The 13,305-nt window shown below is 41.3% G+C and overlaps 1 protein-coding gene across 2 annotated transcripts in view; it reads right to left on the bottom strand.

Annotated features, from left to right (window-relative positions):
- The window catches only part of LAPTM4A (lysosomal protein transmembrane 4 alpha), a 12,516-nt gene extending 976 nt beyond the window's left edge, over positions 1-11,540 (bottom strand). Inside the window, exons 1-6 of one of the 2 annotated variants that reach the window (XM_058835449.1) lie at positions 11,358-11,540; positions 4,677-4,797; positions 2,492-2,568; positions 2,275-2,397; positions 1,058-1,153; positions 319-417 (exon numbers count right to left, since the gene is read on the bottom strand). In XM_058835449.1, the coding sequence (XP_058691432.1) occupies positions 319-417; positions 1,058-1,153; positions 2,275-2,397; positions 2,492-2,568; positions 4,677-4,797; positions 11,358-11,456 (615 nt within the window). In that variant the 5' untranslated portion in view covers positions 11,457-11,540. Of the gene's footprint in view, positions 1-318; positions 418-1,057; positions 1,154-2,274; positions 2,398-2,491; positions 2,569-4,676; positions 4,798-9,525; positions 9,731-11,357 lie in introns of those variants that run through there. The other variant, XM_058835450.1, reaches the window with a different exon arrangement.
- Positions 11,541-13,305: the final 1,765 nt, after the last annotated feature.

Below are 13,305 nucleotides of genomic sequence, written 5' to 3'. Positions count from 1 at the left end.
CTAACCCTGGGTCATTCCTTCCACACCCCACTGCATCTTGACTTTGCAAAGCAGCAAGGAAGGTTTGGACTGGTGCAATCAAAACTTCCCTCTACCACAAGAAAAACATACAAAGACTTCTCTCTAAAGACCCTCCTTTTAGGCACTGTCAGAATTTAGCTAAGAAATTACCTACCACAAAATTAGCTGCTTAAAAATTTTTTATCTTTCCAGTCTTTCTTTAGAAAGCTGGACAAGGCTTGGAAACACACATGGACATGGTGATTTTCTACTTCAAAATTAATGATACTGTTTCCTTTTATCTCAAAAAGAGATTACCTGTGGAGGAGCTTCAAAAGCAGGGTACACAGCAATCTCTGGAAAATTTCTGTTGTTGATGTATTTATAGCAGTTCCATACACAGTTAATTAGATATGCCTGAAAGAAGAGAGATTTCTTTTTAAATACCTCATAAGCATTGGTTGATTCAGAAATTAAGTGTTGGATTACATTTTTATGATAAAAAGGAGCATAAATCAACTTAGGCAATACATATCCAAGGAATGGTTGCTATTTCACAGACCTGGCCACATACCTATGTTCCTCTCCATTTAGCTTTGCTGTCACAGTGACTCAGAGAGGATGCACCACACAGGTTTTAGCAAAAGAATTCACAGATTCATTCAACTAATCTATCTGACTCAGCAGTGCTAATCAAATTTAAACATTTTGTTTAGAAACTTGTATGCATTAACTCAGTATTTCACTACAAACTTACAAATATTAAAATTATCTCTACATAAATAAAGTCTCTTTGCATTCCTCCTTCCTCCTCAGGAAGGGCAGAGCTGCATAAGCACACCCCAGTGCACACACACGTTAGCTGAAGACACCAGTACACAACATATTAAGTCATACCAGAACTGAACAGCCTAACAATTGTGCTCAAAGAAGTTCTTACCTCAGCATTAGGGTGGCAAGCTGGGTTCTCAATTCAGCATTGAGAATTAACTAAGATTGACAGTGTCTTAATGCTTATTAACTCTTGCAACAGTTACATGATTAAGTTTTAACTTACCTTTAAAATGATAAATAAAACAAAGAACACCAGAACAATAAACAAGAGACAGCTGGAGTCCAAAGAAAGGAGATCTTCTTTGTAAGGGAAATCCGGCTAGTGAAAAAAACAGAGGGGGGAAGGGAGTAAAAGGGAAGAACGAACACTGCACAATCAAATATGATAGAAAAACATCCAAACTTCACACCAAATGCAACAAACCTTTGTATAAACTACTCCCCTGAAACAAAAAGTTCCATTTCTAATAAGTTTCCTCTTTATCCTCCCACAAAACAGAGTACTTAGCCTGCCTCTGTCCCACAGGAACAGATCACTACAGTACAGTCTGTGTCCCTAGTCACTTCATCAGTCTTGGCCCAACAAAGACTCTTCTTCACAGCTGCAGGACAGTATTTGTACTTATGGTCCTCCACAGCTCTTTAATGACTTACTGTTAACTACATCCTGTCAGTCCAACCTGTAACACAGGTGTGCAGCATAAGAAGCCACTCCCAAACTTGGAGGAGACAAAACAGAGCTTCTGAAAACCTGTCTATTTTCCTTCCCTGACCACAGGAACAAAGCCTCTCTCAAACACCAATGTAATGTTTTATGTTTTAAAAAGGACTTGTTTTTAAACATCTACTTGAAAAGATCAGAACACCAGCCAGCCAGAGCTTGTGGTCCCTGCTGATGGTATGCTCTATGCATTGACTCTTGCAGTTAAAACACAGGCAGTGTTAGTGAGAATTCCATTTCAGTTTTCTTAGAAAGTGTTGTTGCAACTTGAGAAGAGACACATAGAATGGAAAAGGGAAAGCTTGGAATCTCAGATTCCATGCGTAATGCTGCAGGAATCCTTACCTACACTTCTGTTCCCCTTCCCTACCAAATAAGGGTCAACGCATTTTTAATCTGCAGTAGCAAATTTGCCACTGAGCCCCATTGCTTTGAGGGTTACGAATACACTTCCAAGTCCAATTGTAACCAACAAAGTTTAAACCAGTAGTTCCCATCACAATTCTTTCCTTACTCTCCCTGTCTTTTGTTTTAGGGAGGAATGACACCTTTAACTCTTCCACCTCTGATAAGCTACCATCCCACTATAACCACCTATGGCTGCTGCAGGCTGAATTTTTTTTCTTATGCACAGGAAGGAAAGTGTAGCTCAGTCACTGATCCAATCAAAACAAACTTTAATTTCAAATGTAAAACATCAGCTTCAGCTGAATACTTACCAACTGCTCCAGGTAATCCTTGATTCTGGGCAAGTAGGTTAGAGAGCTGATGGCAACCAGACAACTGAGCACAAAGTCAAAGAGTTGGTAACAGAAAAATGGGATCAGCCAACCTACACGATGCTAAGGAGATATAGAAAAAAGGAGCATGCTGTAAATTATTTAGTTAAAAAAATCAAGTAGCAACTTTAAAACCATGGATTATAAATATACTTACAGCAATGGCACCATACACCATCATTGCACTGATTGTGAACATGAGGAGGGAGATAGCAAACAGAACACAGGCATTTTCTGCATTAAAAGAAAAACAATAAGAATCAGTCATTTCCTGGAGTTGTCATACTGCAGCTGACAGGTACCCAAGTTTTGTCCATTACTGTGATCTGTTCTCAACTGACTCATCTGTGCCAACCAGCAGCAGCAGAATAGAGTAGCTCAGATCCTTCCTAACAGAAAAAGATCTAGTTCAAGAAGACCTACAACTATTCTGCCTTAATCAAAAGCCTGACTAAAGCCCAGGAACACCAATTAGAAGCTTAACATAGTTTGACAGGAATGCACCATAATGATGTTGATTTGCAATGTGTGTCAATGCTGAAAGTATGTGAGTGATTAACTTTAAAGCTCGACAGAATCTTAAGTGAGGCTAACACAGTATCAACCTTTACACTTGAAAATGGTTTGGTTACGTAATTTGGTCATTGGCAGTGAGAGCAGCACTGCTCCTTCAGTAACACTAAGGAAAACAGGAAATCACTGTGTGGAAGGTATCCCACTAGTTACAAGAAAAGGCAGTTGAACAGAAACCAATTTGTAGCAAAATCGAGGACATTCATGGAAGTTGCAGGATAAAGATTCTCCTTGTGCATCACAGTTACTGATGACAGAACTACAGCTGCTTTCCACAAGTTACATTACACTTGTTCCTTTTTAAACACAAAGAAACCAGCTTGAGTCTATAGATGTGGTAAATTACTGCTTTTTAGCAATATTGAAGCCAAAATTTTATAATTCTCTTGCTTGAAAAAGAGATTATCTGAGAACCCTTTCTACTCTGCAATTAATTTGAAAAGACACACTGTGGAAGCACTTACATATCCAATTCAGTGAAAGGTAATAATATCTACATATACAGATGGCATCAAGAAAGAGCCTCCCCATGTCTGAAACGCACTGTGTTGACCAGACCTAAGTCTCAGCAATCACCAGTAAGTGTGGATGTCTTCTGAGGAGTTATTACTCAGAGTATACACAAATACAATAATATCTGTAATGTTCTTTCATGCACACAAAATTCTCTAGGCCAGATCTCAACATAAGGACTAAGTTTTTAAGTCAAAAGCATGTAACAGACTTTACACTAAAGAGTGAAGAAAGCACCTGCAGCTTCAGAAGCATCTTTTACTCATATAAGCTTAAGGCTACCAAGTACACCAACATCCTTTACAGATCATATGACATTTTACAGATTATCTGCTGTGATTTTACTTAGTATCTTAGCCTCATGAAGAATTTGGTCCTTGCTCCCACTCTTATTGCATTACTAGTAAATATGCTTTACAGTCACAGGTCATAACTGATCCTCAACTCAGTCATGAACAATTAATCCAAAATGCTCAAAACCCAGTTTTGTGCTGTACTATTTAACTTCACTGAATCTGACCCTCCCTAAATTTTTATGTGATACAACAGACTGAGGTAGATTAGAAGTGCCACATTACACATATTTCTGCACATTTAAAACCAAAAGAAGCAAAGCATATGCACAAGTTTACAGATACAATAGTTAAAAAGCTTGACACCAATTACACTTGTATACATCATACACTGCGTAACAGAATGAAGAGTAGGCTTAATTCTGTTCATGGTGCTTTCCCTTTCATTTATTCTGCAGGTGAAACTTAGAGGAAACACTTTGGTTTCACTCAAGTACTTGGCATTCCAATCCTTCCACTTTTCTTTGAAAGGTATGTTTTTCTTCTTAGTAAATTCATAGGCAGGAGCTCTAAGGTATTTCCTGATGTATGAAGATGACCAAAAATTCAGAAGGAAAGTCTTTAAACTTGTTTTCTGCTGTTTGTTTCACTGAGACAGCAAAGTTAATGTTAATGGAGAAAGTGAATCAGATGTCCCACACATACTTCAACACTCAAAAGCATCAGAAGGCCAAGAAATCTCATCACTTAAGATACTTGGGCATAAAATGAAGTTAAAATAATAGTCCAGAAAGTTTTTTTTATTCTTGTAAAAGAATTCAATCCCAGAATAATTGAAGAGAAATTCAGAAAACAAGATAACCATATTTAAAAGATATATGTGTACATTACAACCTAGTGTAAGACAAATCCATGATACTGCATGCTTTACATTCCAATCAGCCAGCAGTGTTCTAGACCTACCAGCCATTCTCTCGGAAGCATAGTAATTCCCAATGACTTCATACTGGATATCAACAGTTGGCACCATATTTGGATGAGTCACTTCTACTGTCAACAAGATGCCCATCAGTAAGTTCACCACCTGAGAGAGATCACAGTTACCTCAAGGTTAATTACACTGCAAGATTTTTTAATGACCACTAATAATCCTTTATTACAGTTAAAAATAAACTCTTCACTTTGCCTGTATGTGGAAGAAAAAAAGAAGAGCCCAACTTACAGTTAAATTTCAAGCTGATTTAGTTAAACCACTACCAAAATGACCCGAAGAACGTGGAGCACTTGCTAAGTTCAATGAATCACAATTAGATAATTTTGCAAATTGAGAGGATGGTAAGGTTCCTAGGATTCAAATAATATAATTAAGCTGATTCTGCTTGATGAATGTATAGATTTGTTAACTGGAAATCATTAAAAATGGTCAGGAAGGTAAAGGTACAGAATGAGAAATATTTGGAAAGAATTTCTGCTTTCTACAACAAATTTAATTAATTTAACACACAAATAAATTACTGGGCTTCTGCCATGTTTCAGCTTTAATAAGTTAGAAAATCTCCCTCTGCTTCCCAGATCACTTATTAAAACCTCACCAGTCCTTATCAGAAAGGTCTACACAACCACAGGAGAAGTTAAAAAGTTTCACACAAAGATCATGCACACATTCAGCATGGGCTGTGTGCTCACCAGTCCTTCTCCTCCCTCACACTGCCACTTAAGAATCCTTCTGTTGCCCCATTTTAGTACACACCAGAAATGTCTTCAGTAAGAGCTCAAAGACTCAAAAGTAGCTTAAGCCTCTGTAAAATTGCCCTGACAGCATTTATAATGTATTCAAAGTCTACAGGGACATATCTGGAGACATATGCCAAAGGTTACATAACACAAAAAAACTCATGATGGTATTTTCAAGCTGCAGACATTTTCCAGTCAGAATTCAGTACTGTCACCACCACCAGCAGGATCCCATCCAATTAGCCTAAAAAAAAAAAAAAAAAAAAAAAAAAAAAAAAAAAAAAAAAAAATAGTTTGCAGTTTCTCACAACTTAAGAACATTTGCCAGGTACTTCTTCTACTGGCCTGGTTCCAGGAGTCAATGATGGTGGCAAGTCTATGTACAATTACTGAAGATTTCAGTAAGGAAAAAAATATTTCTAACCTTTTAAAAATTTTCAGACTCACAGTTCCTATAACTTTTTTCCCCTCACTGTTTTTATTCGTTTTTTCTTATTTTCTTTTTTTCCCAGGGGTTTAGAGATATATGGTGATAAGTTTGCTTGTACTTTCTGCTAAAAAGAAGCCTTTAGTGGAGTCAAAGTTGGTCACTTTGTAGAAATGCAATCATCTCATCATGTATTACACAAACTTACTAAAATTTCCAGCTATTTTGACCCAGTTGTATTTTTATAAGGCATTTTATGCCTTGGAATATAAAACATCGTAACCAAAACAGCTTAACCACCAATATCTTTTGCCTTGAAATGCACACATTTTCACTCTTACAGGACACTTCTTAAAGGGCAAAACTTTTGTTCCTCTACCTCTTGTCTTTAATTCTCATTTTGCTTCAATCCTGGTCACACATATAGAACACTTTCATCTTACGCCTGGTTTGTCCTTCTGTACTCTGGCCTTCTGCTCTCAATGCATTTTCAACCCTTCTATTTCCTCCTCTCTGTGAATGAACTGGGGATTCTGGAAAATACCTTACTGCACTGTACTTGTTTCAAAGAGCCCATGTCAAGGTTCAGGTCTCTGGCAGTTAAAACATTCATCTCTACTTTATAAAGCATAAAGGTAGATGTTCAATTGCAACTAAATCATCTACTGTTTATACACAGTCATGAGTTTGCCATGATAGGCTACCTGCTTCAGGATAAAGAGCAAGCAGCACTTGAATTACTATAGAAGTACTGAAAAACTTGAATGCCTCAGAATTTTGAGATTGTAACTCCTCGTCTGTTACTTTTTTTATTTTCATCCTATCAATCATCATAATTCAACATACCAAAGTCCTTAGTAATTTCACTAGTTACTGAGTACAGTTCCAAGTACTAAGGGTTTATTTTGTCAACCTGAAATAGTATGCAAGTAAAAGAGAAAAGAAAGTCATTCCAAATCCAGTCTATCAGAATCAATGAGACCAAATAAAAATAGTAACCAACCAAAACAAATCTAAACAAAAACAAACCCAAACCTCTGCCAATTAACACCTCAGGGTTTCCAGCACTCCATTACTGCTGTTTACAAATCCATCACAACACTGAGTAATTCAACACATTTAACATATGGATTTCAATTAAGAGCTACAGAGCCAGCCAGAGCCTCTATTTTAACTCCTTCCATTCTTTCCCAGAAGCTTGATAACAGCAAGACCACAAGGCTTGTTTCAAAATAATCGATGTAATAGGCAGCAAGACTATGGTTTGGACCACAGAACATCATTAGAGCTTTTAAGTATATACTCACTGCAAATCAAGTATGTCCACAAATGTCTACATAGAGAGGTCAAAAAACATAACTCATGTATACCTCAGTGTAATATGAGAATTAAACCTATCACCATATTCCCCTAAAAAAAAAACAAACCAAAAACTATTCAGAAAAAACCCCAAACCTGACAAGACAGCACTCAGCAGATACTGTGCAGCATCCTAAAGTAAAACCTCAGAAATCTCAGCAGCCTCATTCTGGTCTTTTATGCTAGGAAATAAAAAATAGTAACAAAAATAATTTGCAAAATGCATGTTCAAGTTCTTATTCAAAAAAGAACTCCATTAAGATGAAAATAACCTTAATTTAGTTCTGTAGTAGTTTAAGGAGTGTATTTTACATTTTAATATCTGGGATAGTTACGTTTAAAAGTTTGGTGTAGCTCGCATCATAATTCAAATAGCTAAAAATTCAAATTCTCAATTAGCAAGTCAGCATTTATTATACACTGGTAACAGAAATATTAGTGCCCCATGTGATTAGAACTCTCTAAAATACTCTGGAACTACTAACAAGCATAACCTTTTCAATTAGTGAGTTTTATCTCCACTGTGTACACTTTATGTCTCATAATGTAAGTGCTTCATCTCTCTGGAGGCCTGGACATGAAGTCTAGTTTTCCCCAAGCACCCTGAGTGACTTGGGCAAAACCAAGAATTCCTACTTTTAATTTGCTTGTATCCCTTTATGAGGGGGAAGAGGGAACTTGCCTTGCACTACTACACTCATTTTCCTTTCACTTTTCCATTATTTTTTCCCTAGACATGTTCCCAACAAAGGAAAAAAAAAAAAATCCAAGATGAAGATTCTGATTTGGTCTCGTTTATTAATATACTGAAATAATAAAAACTGAAGAGTAATTCTAAAGAGGGTACTTCAGAGCCTGTAGCACTACCAGTATTAGACTGAGACCAGTTATATTGGCTCATTTCTGTCTATCTGGTTCAGTGAACAAGCAACTCCAGAGATCCCCCTCAGCTCCTGCTAACCAGCAGCAATTGCATCACTGACTCCAGCCCTGAAGTTTGCTGCCAGAACACACCAGCCGCTCCCTCCAAAACAATGCTATTGGCTTTTATGCTATTTACTGAACTCTGATCATATTTTTGCCAGTGCAGTGTTTGTGCTTCCGGTTTCTGGAAAGCGCAGTGCCCAATATGAAAGTTTACAGGAAGAAACAAACTTCAAAGCAACACGATTGAAACTATGGAGAGAGGAACAGGAGGTTTCTTTTTCCTTCCTACACAGAACAGCAGTGGGTGTTGCACAGCTAATCAAGCTTTATCAGTCCTGGAACTCAAGTACAATTCTGCCAGAAATGTTCTTAACTTTTCTTTTGGTAAATATGCTTTTATTTATTGAACACAAACAGCAGCAGCACACGGAGAGAACTGTGCTTGAGACACGCTCTGTTCACACAGCATCAGCAGCAGACATTTTAGAAGGTAGACCTCATTCTCTCTGGACTTGCAGAAGCACACAGCAAGGACAGTGATAAAACTGTTCTAGTGAGCAGTAAAGTTAATTACACACATGACTTAACAGTATACAAACAAGCAAAGAATAGGAAAATGCCTAAAGAAATGTTTACATAAGAATAACACATGTATTAAGTAGACAGAAGTCTTATCTTACTAAAACATCTGGAGTAGATTGCTATGAGACTCCATTTTAAGTGATAGCAAATTCCTTCAGGACTGCACTGCACAAGAACACAGTTTATATAGTAAAATGCAAGATTTTCAGTAACATAAAACTATCCTTGAACTAAACATTCTCCCCCTCCAAGAAGCTACATCCTTAAAAAAAGAGCCCAACAAAACCAAAACATACAAAACACAAACAAAAAACCCCACCAAACCCACAAACCAAAACCCATCACCCTAGAGAAAGTTATTAGTATTTGTCCCACCGTAACTTAAAAGTAGAGATTATTTAATTGATTTAGAAATACTTCTAAGAACCTGAAAGACTAAGAGCTATACTTAAATGGTGCGTTAATTAACATGTCTAAAAAACCTGACATATTCTAGACCATTTTTTTAAAGTCTGGCAGCAGGCAGTTAAATTTAACTTTTACTGTGCAAACCGTAATTTACCTTTAAAAAAGCGTAATTTATAGTTGAATTCTGATTTAAAGCACTAAGCAAGACCACCTAAAGCTTCCTTATAACCTTATTTCAGCTCAAACAGCCAACTGTTGCCAGACTTAAAAGTTCTCACCCTTTGCTAGGTGACAGCTGAGAACTGCATAAAAACATTCAACGCACGGTTTAACAAAGCGTTCGATATACAGGGTTTTTTTAATAAAAATCCGCACCTCTGAAGCGCTTTACACGCCCCCTGCTACCTTGAACTCAGCTCTACTTTTCGCTCTGGCAGACCGAGCGGCCGCGGTTACACGAGATCAAAGCCGCGCTCCGCCGCGGGAGCCGCAGCCTCACGGGTGCCCGGCGCAGCTTCCACCGTCCCCAGTACCCATTCAGAAAGAAGAAAGAGGTGCCGCATCCAGGCAACAAGAGGAAACATAAGCACAGCAGGAGAGGTAGAAACTGGAAGTGCTACAAGGTCTGTGGCCACGGAAACATCTCCCTGTCCCCCACCCCCAGCAAGTTCCTGGGTTTACAGACGCTCCCGCGAACAGGAATCGCAGTGCGGAAGGCAGCGAGGTGCTTTTGTTCTGTAACAAGGATTACTGACCAGAAGCATATTCCTGAACTCCACCCATCAGCACAGGGTGCTTTGCAGGTTTCCAAAAGGAACTGGATTCTCAATACTACAATGGACGTTTTCCTTTGTAATGAACTAATAACAAAACTTAATCAGCACCAAGACTTTTGTTCAATTTATCTTTGAAAAAGAGATACCTTTTCCCTAAAGTTTTGTTACATGTCCAACCCCCTACCCTGCCTTTTCTTCAGGTCCTCTCTCTCCAGCGACTTTGTTGGCCTGTACATTTTTTTGCCAACTGAGTGACCAAGACGCATAAAAATAGGATCTCCCCATACTTGTTGAAAATAAGCTATAAACTCTCAAAAATCAAATCCTCATGCCTCTAAAGGCGGTTTCTATACATGGCTGATTCATACCACAAAGCACAAAAATTCAGCATTCTTTGTTTCTTATAATCTGGAGAAGAGTAAGGGAGAATACAGATTTGATTACAGCTTCAGAACAGAAAAGCTATGATGCAACTTTTGTAAACTATCCCCTCATTTTTACTGCCCATGAGGGTAAGGGAAAAGAAAGATTAGGAAGGACTTCAATAAAGGGGAGCTCAGGCCCCCTTTAAGGGTTCCAGGCCTTTAACTTCCTGGTAGTGTTTTCACATTTCTATGTCACCCTAGTTCAGGACTTTAATATTTCATCTTCACTATCACAGCTCTTTCTCAGAGAGAAAGCATTCACCAGTGAGAAAAAAGGAAGTGTTTTGGGAGCCAAATTTGTTTCCACTGCTCTTTAATCACTGCGTCGAGAACAAAGTATGGAATAACCAGGAACTTCCCTTGCCACAAAGCTCTCGTTCATTCTTCATCTTCCTCTCAGAGGTTACACACCACTCACGGGTACCTCATCTCATTCCCCTATTATATACCCCAAATTCCAGCCTCCCCCAGCTCTCCTCCCTTACCAAGAACACGCTCAGTAGTGTATTAAAGTCTCAAGCCCTCCAAACCAAAAAACAGAAGAGTGACACAATCTCTCGGAGACGCAAATTAAAACGCTCAGAACTTTCTCTTCACTTTCTTTTTCCAACCACAAGGGAATCTGCCAAGAGACAGCAGGGCTTCTCTGTTAGCCCGAAGGAGACCCCGGGAAAGAAGAGGAACCCGAGCCTCGCTGGGTGATCCCAGGAAATGCCCTCGTGCATCTTCCCCCGACCGCCTCAGGAAAGGGAGCAACTGCCCGGGCGAGGGGAGCGGGACCCCGCGGTCCCTCGGGGAAGGGAACAACTACCCGGGCGAGGGGAGCGGGACACCGCGGTCCCTCGGGGAAGGGAACAACTACCCGGGCGAGGGGAGCGGGAGCCCGCGGTCCCTCAGAGCGGCCGCGCGGGCGCCGGTCCCCCGCCCCACCGAACACCCCGCGCACGCGCGCTGAGCACGGCCCCCACCGCCGCCCCTTTAGCCGCTGGCCGCCCCCGACTCTCACCATGTACCAGGTGCCCAGGATGATGGTGCCGGTGCGCACATGGCAGCAGCCGCAGCAGCGAGTGCTGTATAAGCGGTCACGATTTCGCTTGAACGTCATGGCGGCACCGCGGAGCTCCAACCGCCAGACCCACCACCCGCCCTCTCCGGGCAGTTCCCGACACCGAGGGCCGTAAAACCCCCGGCGCGCGCGTCACCGCCGCACTGACCAATCAACCGCCGGCAGAGCGTAGCGGGGCGAGCCTGTGCTGCCGCAGCGACGGGTGATTGACAGCAGCTCCGACCAATCACAACAGCCCTGGGACTGACGCCCCGCGTTCACCTGCGGTGGCGGGGGCAGCACCTGAGGTGGGGGCAGTGCCATTTCCGCCATGTTGGGCTTTGCCCGCCTCTGCCGCCGGGCGAGTCTGACGGGGAAAGGTGAAAGCCCTGCCCTACCTTACCTTACCTTACCCTACATTACCTTACCCTGCTCTGCTCGCCTCGCCTGGCGCACGGGGAGCAGCTCGCCAGGGGTTTGAAGAGCCGGAACGTGGCAGCCGAGGAGGCAGTGAAAAGCTATGGGGAAAGCTGCGCTGTCTGGAGACGTTCCCCTGTACTTAGCGCGGGTGAGGGCTGGCTCGAATTCTACGGCCAGTTCCGAGCCCCTGAGTTCGGGAGGGACATGGAAGTTCTAGAGAAAGTCCCGAGAAAGGCAACCGAGCTGGTGAAGCGTCTGGAGCAGAAGTCTAAGGAGGAGCGTCTGAGGGTGTTTTGCCTGGAGAAAAGAAAGCTCAGATGGAACCTTATTCCTCTTTGCAGCTCCCTGAAAGGAGGCTGTAGCCAGATAGAGGTCGGCCTCTTCTCCCAGGCAACTGGTAACAGCATGACAGGACATGGGCTCAAGCTGCGTTAGGGAGGTTTAGTCTGCACATCAGGAGAAATTTCTTCATTGAGAGGGTGGTTAGACATTGGAACAGAAGTCACTATCCCTGGAGGTGTTTAAAGAAAGACCAGATGTGGCACTTAGTGCCATGGTCTGGCTGATGTGGCGTTAGGTCATGATTTGGATTCGATGATCTCATGGCTCTTTTCCAACTTCTGTCCAATTTGTGATTATGGAAAACCCTTAATTCCAAAATAATAATGAGTAAATAATGTCTCCTGATGTCCTGATTCCAGCTGGGGCAGTGTTAATTTCTGCAGGTGCCAGGAGGGAGCATGGCTTGGATGTGGAGGTTATTCTATCCCACCTCACATCACTGGTCATTTCCAGGAGCAGGGGGAAAAGGGGTTTCTTCCTATGGAGAAAACACAGAGGAGGGAGCTGGCTGATGTTGTCTATTGGGAGCGGGGGCAGGTTTCTTATCTCACTGATGTTTCCAGTATATTATTGTGCCTCCAATTCTTAACTCCATCCCAACACAGCAGGGAAGATGAGGGGAAGGGGGAGTGAGATAGAGCAGTGTGTGGTTTTGGAAAGTCTCAATAGGGGTCCTAAACTGGGGAGTACCATTCCTAAACCAGACACTTGGGCAGAGGTATGCTTTGAGGAACTGCCAACATCCCCCAGCTTTTGCAGAAATTCATCCAGTGCTGCAGAAGGTTTAGTTCACATGAACCGTCTCCATTCTGCTGTTCTTCTGAGTTAATTCCTTGGATTAAAGAGTAACATTGTGTTACATGCTAAAAGGATATGCCATCAGAGGAAAAAAAAAACCGTGCTGTCTTCGTTGAGTATGTGGAAAGTTTCAGCTCCACTTAGACACACTGTCTTCTGTTCCCACAAGGAGCAGGACCTGCAAAGTTCCCTTGACCCCTGACCCGATGGTTTCTGGAGACCTGACCTGTTGATGCAGAAATGCACACAGTTTATTTTAACCTTCTGCTTGCAGCTGCAAGTATGTCCTTCTTGGCAGTGCACAATCTGAGAGACCGAGCCATAAATATTTGCTGTGCATGTATACACC

Source organism: Poecile atricapillus, chromosome 3 (assembly GCF_030490865.1).
Source record: "Poecile atricapillus isolate bPoeAtr1 chromosome 3, bPoeAtr1.hap1, whole genome shotgun sequence".
Classification (NCBI taxonomy): domain Eukaryota; kingdom Metazoa; phylum Chordata; class Aves; order Passeriformes; family Paridae; genus Poecile; species Poecile atricapillus.
The sequence above is the reverse complement of the archived record's forward strand: the minus strand, read 5'-3'. Positions and strand labels throughout refer to the sequence as shown.